The 10,613-nt window shown below is 51.2% G+C and overlaps 1 protein-coding gene and 1 long non-coding RNA gene across 2 annotated transcripts in view; both read right to left on the bottom strand.

Annotated features, from left to right (window-relative positions):
• Positions 1 to 338: 338 nt before the first annotated feature.
• Positions 339 to 1,929, bottom strand: LOC106723746. The gene is made up of 2 exons (XR_001359462.1): positions 1,730 to 1,929; positions 339 to 1,190 (listed from the first exon to the last, which is right to left on the bottom strand). It is a non-coding gene; the product is annotated as an uncharacterized LOC106723746 (long non-coding RNA).
• A 213-nt stretch (positions 1,930 to 2,142) lies between these two features.
• The window catches only part of CALB1 (calbindin 1, 28kDa), a gene marked incomplete at its 5' end in the record, with an annotated part of 21,622 nt that continues 13,151 nt past the window's right edge, over positions 2,143 to 10,613 (bottom strand). The window contains 8 exons of the mRNA XM_014528434.1: positions 2,143 to 2,223; positions 2,763 to 2,834; positions 3,625 to 3,678; positions 3,807 to 3,846; positions 3,932 to 3,987; positions 6,193 to 6,270; positions 9,311 to 9,367; positions 9,447 to 9,530. Coding sequence (XP_014383920.1) covers positions 2,143 to 2,223; positions 2,763 to 2,834; positions 3,625 to 3,678; positions 3,807 to 3,846; positions 3,932 to 3,987; positions 6,193 to 6,270; positions 9,311 to 9,367; positions 9,447 to 9,530 — 522 coding nt within the window. The remainder of the gene's footprint in view (positions 2,224 to 2,762; positions 2,835 to 3,624; positions 3,679 to 3,806; positions 3,847 to 3,931; positions 3,988 to 6,192; positions 6,271 to 9,310; positions 9,368 to 9,446; positions 9,531 to 10,613) is intronic.

The raw sequence follows: 10,613 nt of genomic DNA, 5'->3' as shown, positions 1-10,613 counted from the left end.
GGCAGGAGCGGCCTGTGCGGCCAGGCTGTGCTCGCCTCTCCCTATGACCAGACGGGTCCCACAGCATTTCTCTTCACGGGTTATTTCAACTCACTTGAAACTATTTGCAGACAGAAAGACAATTATTTCGAATGCTCATCTCAGCAGGGAAGACGAAGTCACGGGATACACGCGCCCTGTGCCTCAGCCGCCAGCCTGGGCTGAGCTGGGACTCATGGTGTCGGGAAAGGAGAGTGAGAACAGGGGCCGTTGGGAGGCAGCAGAGACGCTCCACCCACCCGAGTGAGAAGTTCTGCGTGGGAAGAAGGTCCAGGAAGGACACAGACTAGACACCAGGCTGCTCGGCATGTGGGATTTAATCAGAGGGGACAGGACACGACATCAAACAGCATTTTCTAGAATAATTGTCATCCCCAACACGTGCAAACCGTTTAGAAAGTGGGCTGAGGCCGTCCTCCGAAACGAGTGTGTGGGAGACGCTCATGGATCAGACACAGTGTGGTGTCCGCCGGGCACTGTCTTGTCACCAAATCGCCTGACCAGCACGTGGTGAGGTCAAGCAGGAGACGTGCGGCTCACGGACTACATCCTGCTCCCGGGGCCCATTAACTAACTAAGGGTGGACGAGGGTATTCTAGATGTGAAAGCACAGTCCTCTCAGCAACTGGAGATACAGCTTCGAACGATTTTGTGGGATTGACCTGTGATTGTCTGAATTAAGAATGCTTCAGTGAAAAACTTGCATTAACACATCAGTGACTAAAGTTGTAGAGATTAATCCTGATGAATTTTTTGGGGAAATGCTGTCCAACTCCATGTACAAAAGCAGGAATGTGCCAGGTTATGTTTAATGGGTGTATTGACTGGCTTAAGCATAGACGATCTTTTCAGTCCTGTGGTTACAAAAACTGTACATTACAAGCAGATAGAAACAAGCGGAAGGATTGTGCACACACCGGGACAGTTATCGTAGGCAGTTAGATGTACAGCTATGACAGGAAGCACAGATACTCCCTTAGAGCGCGCGCAGGAGTTTTTAGGTAAGGTGTACCGCTAGTGAGTGGCCGGGCTACGCTCTAGTTGTCCCCAGCAGAGAGAATGAGGGCGAGGTCCGTCCGGTACAGCTTCCCCCCATCCGACAAGGCCATGATGCTCTTCTTGTAGTTGGGGATGTTGTTAATGTCCAGGTCCTGCACAGAGCACAGAGGGCATGCGCCTGGTTAATGTGGGAGGGAGTCAGCGTGGCCGGGTGAGAGGGTGTGTAGGGGTGCTCCTTACATAGGTCCCAGAGAGGAGCTGGGTAATCACAAGTGGTTGTAACATCTATTGATCCCAGCCCTGGCTGGTGTGCTCAGTGGTTAGAGTGATGGCCTGCAGACTGAAGGGTCATGGGTTTGATTCCAGTCAAGGTTGCGTGTTTGATTCCCAGCCCCCGGCAGGGTACGAGTGGGAGGCCACCAGTCGATGTGTCTCTGTCACATCAATGTCTCTCTCTCTCCTCCCTGTCCCTCTCCCTTCCACTCTCTCTAAAAATCAATGGAAAAATCTTCTGAGGTGAGGATTAATAAACAATAAAATAAATAAAAATCCATTGATCCCAGTTGCCAAGTCAGGTTAAGAACTGAAAGCTACTCCTGCCCTCCCTAAATGCTTCGAGTTCAGACATGGGTGTGGCTGCCCCGGATGGCCCGGTGCACCCGCCTGGGAAGCCAGAGCGGGAAGGCGTTACCTGCTTGTTCTTCTCGCACAGGTCCCGCAGCAGAGCGTCGAGCTCGTGTTCGTCGATGTAGCCATTGCCGTCCTGAGGGAGAAGCAGAGCCGGTCTCCGACACATGGCAATGCGGCAACACACACGAAGGACCTGCTCAGGCCCCGTCCTGGGAGCACCCTGACCCCTCGGACCCCGCCATGTCTGACTGCTCCAGAGTCGCCTCTCATTCCACACCTTACATTTGTAACATGAACGTTTCAAAGAGCCTCACATTTAACACTTCACTTCATGTCACATCACCTCCTGTGGAGGTAACTGGTCACCAACGTGCTCATAGGAGTGGGACATGGAGGCCTGAGGAAGCTATGTGACCCGCCTGGTGTCACACTGGTTTGGTCCAGGGGTAGAGACTTTAGAGCAAATAAAGGAGGTTAACCAGTGACCTTGCACCCCCCATCCGACAAGGCCATGATGCTCTTCTTGTAGTTGGGGATGTTGTTAATGTCCAGGTCCTGCACAGAGCACAGAGGGCATGCGCCTGGTTAATGTGGGAGGGAGTCAGCGTGGCCGGGTGAGAGGGTGTGTAGGGGTGCTCCTTACATAGGTCCCAGAGAGGAGCTGGGTAATCACAAGTGGTTGTAACATCTATTGATCCCAGCCCTGGCTGGTGTGCTCAGTGGTTAGAGTGATGGCCTGCAGACTGAAGGGTCATGGGTTTGATTCCAGTCAAGGTTGCGTGTTTGATTCCCAGCCCCCGGCAGGGTACGAGTGGGAGGCCACCAGTCGATGTGTCTCTGTCACATCAATGTCTCTCTCTCTCCTCCCTGTCCCTCTCCCTTCCACTCTCTCTAAAAATCAATGGAAAAATCTTCTGAGGTGAGGATTAATAAACAATAAAATAAATAAAAATCCATTGATCCCAGTTGCCAAGTCAGGTTAAGAACTGAAAGCTACTCCTGCCCTCCCTAAATGCTTCGAGTTCAGACATGGGTGTGGCTGCCCCGGATGGCCCGGTGCACCCGCCTGGGAAGCCAGAGCGGGAAGGCGTTACCTGCTTGTTCTTCTCGCACAGGTCCCGCAGCAGAGCGTCGAGCTCGTGTTCGTCGATGTAGCCATTGCCGTCCTGAGGGAGAAGCAGAGCCGGTCTCCGACACATGGCAATGCGGCAACACACACGAAGGACCTGCTCAGGCCCCGTCCTGGGAGCACCCTGACCCCTCGGACCCCGCCATGTCTGACTGCTCCAGAGTCGCCTCTCATTCCACACCTTACATTTGTAACATGAACGTTTCAAAGAGCCTCACATTTAACACTTCACTTCATGTCACATCACCTCCTGTGGAGGTAACTGGTCACCAACGTGCTCATAGGAGTGGGACATGGAGGCCTGAGGAAGCTATGTGACCCGCCTGGTGTCACACTGGTTTGGTCCAGGGGTAGAGACTTTAGAGCAAATAAAGGAGGTTAACCAGTGACCTTGCAAACAGCCTTTCTCTCTCTCTCTCACACACACACACACACACACACACACACACACACACACACACACGACAGAGCCTTTCACTGGGTGGAGGAAACTGCTGGAATTTTCATCCAGATCAGTCCCCTTCCCCCGCCCCCCCAACCCCCACCTGCAGAACAGGTGGGACTGTCTTTGTTTACACTTGAGGAAACAGAGGCTCAGAGGACTTTGGTATCTTATTCAAAGCCTCATAGCAGTTCAGTTAGAGTGTGGGATTTGTGTCAAGATTTGCCTAATTTGGGACACACCATGATACATTTCCTGGGTGAGAAGGAGACAGCTGGGTGACTCTAATAGTTCATGTTGCTTTTCATAGGAGCCTGGAGCCTGAGGGTTTTCCCCTCAGCATTTTCCAAATTCTGAAGAACTATAGATAAGAACAAACTTTTACCTGGTCATATAACTCGAAAGCTTTATTGAACTCTTTCCCACACATTTTGACGCCCTGGAGGGTAGAGAAGGAGCAAAGGTTAAAATGCTGCTGGTAAGCTTTATGGAGTTTCCCTCAGTGACTCTCCCATATTGTAACTGTTCAAGGAAAATACCATCTATGGTAGAGAAAAAGAGAAATACCTGAAATTTAAGAAGAAAATTCTCCTGCACTGGTAGTAGCCTTTTGAGAGAAAAACATTACGTTAATGGATTAGCATTTTTGGTAAGGATCAGCTTCAGTTAGTATTTGCGCAGCCCTCACTCACCGGGCCATCTCGGTTAACTCCAGCTTCCCGTCATTATTTGAATCAAATAATTTCAGCTGAAAGACAAAAAGTCATTATTGTAGTCGTTGAATAATGGTTTATTGCATGAAGGACAAGAAAATTCAACTTAAAGTAGTTTGAGTTAGGAATTACTTATACAGACAGCAAAGTTGTAGAAAGTAGCATTTATTAAACTATTGGTGCAGGGCTTTCAGTTCTGTAACTTGTACAATTGCCAAAGTGTCTCCTCAGAACAATTGAGAGCAGTCAAGCAGCAGCGGGCTCCCTGCACTCCCGGAAGCCTGCCATGATTCCCCGCACGGGTGCACAGGTGTCTCAGACGTGCGAGGGCTGTCTGCAGAGGAGCACACCCTGACTCCACGCAGTGGTGTGAAAAGAAACGCTTTTCTCTCAGGAGCATAATGGGGGACACCCAGCAGCAACAGGCAGACACTATGAATAACCCTTGGAGAACAGAAGTTTTGAGTAATTGGAACTGTTTTCATTTCCTTTGCATGCTGGGTACACTGTAAAGCCCAGCCTGCCCACAGCATGCACACACCCCACACTGCAGACACACCTGGGAACCCTGCACACCGCACGGGGCAGGTAGGAACGCTGCTGTGCAATAGCAGATAGGAGAGCTGTGTATGAAATAGGGCACACACGTACACTACATATGTGGAGAAGTGCATTATTTTTGTTCATAAAGGAATGTGAAAGAATGGGGCCTCTTTGGGGACAGAAGGAAGGTGTGTCTGGGGGGAGGCAGATGTGTCCGGGGTCTGATGCTGACACACTTTATAATTCGTTGGCCATAAGATCTGATATTGTCGCACTAATATCAGCACCAAGCCCTGGACACCAGATCACATGGATTAGTGCCCACAGGGAAATATTTCCCCACAAATATATTTAAATGTTAATTAGTTCTTGATTAATTTGCTTCTCCGATTTGAACTGGTTTATGACATTTAATCAGATATGCAAACTCCCATTTGAGTGGCTTTAAAAGGCCGCTCAGAGCTCTACCTGGAGAGGAGTCTTTACCCTAAATAGATATCCCTTAAGATCGGCACCAAGGACAGCTGGTGAATGTAGGTTATTGCCCTTTCCCAGAGGTGGGTGCCGGGTGGCCCTCCGTGACACAGTTCTGTGCTGAGCTTCGGTAGGTGCGGTGCATGAGAATGGTTTGTTTTGAAACTAGATATTAGTCCCACTTTATAATAAATACACTGTGCAGTGAATATGGCGACAGCTACGTTCTGGAGGTATTTCCCCTCATAAAAGTAGGCTGGCAGGATGAGAGCCGACCTCAGTGACGTCAAACATAATCAGACCCTTTACAAGGTTATTTCTCAGGGTGCCTGAAGAGGCTAACTTCTTAACCCATCTAACATAACACAAGTTTATAACACGCACTTACGTTGTATGGGTTATTTATTTACATCCACGCGGTAAGAGTTCACTGCGACCTCACAAACTCATGCTGACTGAATAATAAAACTTTACACTCCAAGAGGTAAACAATTAGAACAGTGCTGCCCACAGCTGAAGCAGTTCAGGAAAAGTGCCCGGGTCCTGAGGAATCAGCGTGAGCCCACTCACCCCCCTGAAACTAGTTAACCTCGCAGGGAGGATGCTTCTATCTGGGCTTCATAATGTATTTCACATTCATTCCTAAACACGAAGTGTCTGTGTGTAAAGCAGTTTTCTTAGCTCCATGTTCAGCGTTTGACCGTAGATCTCGCTCATACTGTTCCCCACGGCATTAGAATAAAGGTATGTTTGGGTTTCCTCACCCAAGATGAGGCTCCAAAATAAGAAAAATCAAAAGGCAGAGGCAGAAATACCCATTTTTACCGTAGTCTCTAATGAGTAAGGTGGCTATAAGTTATCTCTAAACTCTAACAAAAGCTATGCTTTCCTAAGTCATGATGAAAATTGAGTCAGAACTTCTATAATGAATGACATTTAGTGATATAATGTATATATCTATAATGTGACTTACATATATCTGAGTTACAGAATTTAGCGATGCAATACACTGGCTTTTAAAAAAAACAAGTGATCTTTTGAGACAAAATTGGCAACTGCACGAGAAGAGATTTGCCCATCTGGCGCCTGTGGCACAGCCGCGAGGCCGCGGCCAGGGGAGTCAGCTTTTCACGTGAGCGACACCACGTGAGCGAGGCCGCCGGTCACTGCTCACACCACAGCCTGGGTGAGCGGGCCTGGCTCAGCCCCTGAGGGCGTCTCACCATTAGGTCTGTGTACTCGGCCAGCTTGGCATCGTCCACCGCCTTGTTTGCTTTCTCCAGCAAGTCCTTCAGGAAGTTCTGTTAGGACAGACAGACACCTGCATCAGTAACGCGGGGGGAGGAAGTGTGTCTCCGAGGGGGGCGTGTGGGAGGAGCAGAGGGGAGCCATAGGCCCTGGATTCCCCCGCACCAGCTCTCCTGGCTGCACGGCACTCGCTTTTAGGGTTTCAGGGAAAGGAATACCTGGATTGTGTACGTGCAGGAATCTGAGCAAAACCTCATGAACCAGCCAGTTCAGTGGATGAGTTTCAAGGCTCCCTCACCCACGCTCACACCACTCAGCGGGAACACAGCCCCTCCGGGCCTCGCCTCGGGGGAGAGCCTATGGGTGAGGTCAGGGCACCCTGATGGCCAGCACGAAGCTCCTTCCCAGGGCTGGCCGTGAGGGTCAGGTCGGGTGGCACGCGGGCCAGGCCGACTTCCTAATGCAGGTGGGCACCCCATGTGTCTCATCCCTGAGGACACGTGATCGCATGGACACAGAGGGGTGCAGGGAGGGTGATAGAGGTGACTGTCCGTGTCACAGGCAGAGGTGAGGAGTGAGCGTCAACGCCTTTAAACAGGTAAAAGCTTTACAGGAGTTCCCATAGAAACGACAGCAGCGCTGGGTGAGCAAATGCCAGCCTTTGGTGCTCGGCTAGTGCTGCTGGCTCTCCCCATCTCCTTGGGAAAGGCGGGGCTGCCGGGAACAGAGGTCTGCGCGTGGAGTGGGAGGGGATCTGGCTCTGCCGCTCCCCCGCTTGGGTCCCGTGCTCTATTCTTTCACAGGAGACTGGGGCTGATGAATTATTTCCACTTCCAACATTCCACTCCAATCCAAGTGAAGATGGAAACTTCAAAGTTATCTGGTAAGGGTGAATTTTATTTTGAGCCTTAGAAGGCTTTTGTCAGAGATTAATTGGGTTAAAAGTCCTCACCAGAGACAAAAATGATGGTCACAAAAATAGCCCGGAGCCAGCGCGGGACAGGCTCCACTCGCGCCCCAGAGCAAGTGCGCTTCACTCGATTACAGTCTTAAATTAGCTTCTGGAAAGAGCCATTAGAAGGATGCCAGCTGATCTCCGAGATGCCCCCGAGAGGACGGCTCTACTCAGCGTCTCTTCCTGAGAAGAAGATTTAGAGCAAAGAAGGAGGCCTTTAGGGTATTTTGAGGTTGGAAATGAACCTGAAGTAATTTTCAAAAGAATTTTTTTGGTTCAATGGGATAAAAACACAATAGCTTAGCTGTCACCTTGCGGCCTCTACATTGCTGAACGGCACGTGTGCCAACGACATTGTCTCTTGTGATTTCACTTAAAAATGTTCACATTTCCCAGATGCGCTGGTCGGATATGTCTTAGCGACTTGGCCGCGGCCCAGGCCCTTCTCCAGGGTCCTCACATATGGCGACAGGAGAAGATTAGATTGGGTGATGAGCACACAGTGCAATATACAGATAGGGCATCATCGAACCCACACCCGGACCTACAGGATCATGTTGACCAATCAACTTAATTTTAAAACCTTTTAAAAGATGAAATTAAATAAGATGGTGCGACTCCCGCCACGTCCAGCATGACCGGGAGCACGTCCTGCTCGCAGTTCCGGGACAGCCTGCAGTGCTGAGAACGTCGGGGCGTCACCGCACACACCTGGCTCTTTCCCCTGGCAGCTGTGAAAACGTGAAATTTTCCAACATCCCTGAACGTCAGTTTCTCTGTAGAATGGGCGCAATAGCATCTGCTCAGAAAAGCTCTGGTGGGGGGGCGGGGATTCCATGTGCAAACACCTCGTCCCGTGCCCACCACCGCACAGGCTCATAAACACATAAACACGTGTGCTTCCCAGAGTAACACGCTGCAGATCCTGGAAGCGGCCTCCTGCTGGGAGGCTTGGGGTCGAAGGAAAGATGCGTCCGTGTTCTGAAAGGCCAGTCAGCTGGGGGTTATGAAGGACAGAGCTGCTGCGCCTTGCATTCCAGCCAGTCTTCCGTGTGCAACATCTTGCCTGTGCTCACAATGACCCGAGAGGAAGGCGCTGTTGCCGTCCTCACGCGGATGTGGGCACCAGCAGAGTGATGGAAAGGCTGTCCAGAGGAGGGCGGTTTGGGGCTTCTGGCCATCCCTTCTGCCCCTGCGCCTCACCAGCCTCCCACAGCCTGTGTGAGGGGCAGACATGCTCACTTCATGGCTCATTTCTGAGCAGCCTGACCAGCTAGACGTGGGGTACAGCTGAGGGCTTTGCTGTCGAGAGGAATGGGTGTGTGGAAGGTCCTAGCCAGAGGCCGACGAGCTGGGTCCACCCCCAGGCCCTGTGTCTGATTTCTGTGAGGCCCTGAGGACCTCACTCTACCTCCCACCTTCTCCTCACGGGGGTAAAAGGACCCCCGAGCTCACCCAGACACTGGACATAATAGTAGGTAACGTACCTGGCAGATAGTCTATGTCCAATAATTGTTAACATCTTTCTCTTGAAAGAGAAATCTATTTATATAGATGTTTAATGTATAAACTATCACATTTCAGTGAAAAGGCCAAGTATCTACACTAATAAAAGAGAAAGATGCAAATTGACCGTTTTGCTATGCCCACCAGCCAATCAGGAGTGAGTATGCAAATTAACCCAACAAAGATGGTGGGTTAATTTGCATATGCAGGCGCCTAGTGGCCAGGGGCGGGGCAGGACGCTTGCATCATCCCAGGTGTTCCGCACTAGCTCCGGGCTCTGGGCAGCGTGGGAAGGTGGAAAGGCGGCTCCGGGCTGGAGCGAAGGCGGTGCCGGCAGCCAGGGGAAGGAAGGCCATTCTTGCATGAATCTTCATGCATCAGGCCTCTAGTTCATTATATTTATCTATGTCATAGAATAATTGGTGTCCACACAGAAAATGCTAGTTCCTGGCTTTGCTGAACAGAAGTGCTTGAGGTCTCTTCTTTGAGCTGGTTCTTCATCAACAGTGTGGAAATGCAGGTGATAATGTGCCCTTGCTCAATGTTAGCTTCTTTTGTGGGAGGTTTTAAAAAAGCTACACAGTTCATAACTGCATTTGAAAGGAAAAAAACTCAGGTGAGTCCTTGCTTACCTTCAGCTCCTCGGTCTCTATGAAGCCACTGTGGTCAGTGTCATACTTTCTCCATGTCTGTGAGGAGAAGGAAACCACAGGTTAGACAGCTCCTCCCACTCCAAGCGCACGGGGACTGCTCGGCAGCTGCTCTCACCTTCATGAACTCCTCACAGGACTTCAGCTGCTGGCACCTGAACAGAAGCAGGAAGTTCTCTTCTGTGGGCAGCACGTGCGCCAGCTGCAAGAGATGCAGAGGGTGAGGAGCCAACAGCAAGATAGCACTTGCTGCCTCTCCACTTTCCTTGAACATGCTCACTGCGGCAGTTTCACTGCCTAGAAAACCAGGAGAACCACCACCTGGAACTGCCTTTCCCTTCCTGCTATTTGGTTCCTGAAGAGCCACTGTTATCCCCTGGAATGTCCTCTGACCAGGGCATCACCCCTCAGCTGGAGACTGTGCCTGATCTCCATCTGCCTCACAGCTCCACTCTGGCACAGGACACGGGCATGCGCATGCACTATAGGGAAGAGGCAGGGAGAGGGCATGCACTTCCGGGAAGAGGCAGGGCATGCATTGCAGGGAAGAGGCGGGGTGTGCACTGCAGGGAAGAGACAGGGTGAGAGCGTGCACTGCAGGGAAGAGGCAGGGTGAGAGTGTGCACTGCAGGGAAGAGGCAAGGTGAGAGTGTGGACTTCAGGGAAGAGGCAGGGCGTGCACTGCAGGGAAGAGGCGGGGGAGAGCGTGCACTGCAGGGAAGAGGCAGGGCAAGAGCGTGCACTTCAGGGAAGAGGCAGGGCGTGCACTGCAGGGAAGAGGCAGGAGAGTGATGTGAGGAAAGGAGGCTGGGAAGAAGCGGGTCCTCAAGGCCGAGAAGGAAGATGAGCCCAACACAATTGGAAGGTTCTGGAATGAGGTGAGAAGACAGCCCCTATCAGCGGTGGTCACCAACGACTGCTGTGGATGTCCTCTGCTTGAAGACGGCTCTTGGACTTATTTTGTAATTTCCCTTTCATGACGCTGTGACATTTTTCCTTAGATCTCATTTCAAAACTTAAATGCTTCTTTTTTTTTTGGAAAAAATTAAAGGGGGCTCCAGCTCCCATTCCAGGGTGAACATGATCCATCTCTGGGGCCAGGAGGGAGGTGGATTGATGGCCGAGCACAGCCGGTTCTATTCCTGCTCGGTTGCTAATTAGCTGTGGTTCCAAGGCCTCCGGCCACTTCCATCCTCACCACTGAGAGGCGCCAAAATAGAGCTGGGGTGCCTGTGTGCAGTGGGTGCCGGGCCTGGGGTGCCTGTGTGCAGTGGGTGCCGGGCCT

The sequence above is a fragment of the Myotis brandtii genome, unplaced genomic scaffold (genome assembly GCF_000412655.1).
Source record: "Myotis brandtii unplaced genomic scaffold, ASM41265v1 scaffold634, whole genome shotgun sequence".
NCBI classification, from domain to species: Eukaryota; Metazoa; Chordata; class Mammalia; order Chiroptera; family Vespertilionidae; genus Myotis; species Myotis brandtii.
The sequence above is the reverse complement of the archived record's forward strand: the minus strand, read 5'-3'. Positions and strand labels throughout refer to the sequence as shown.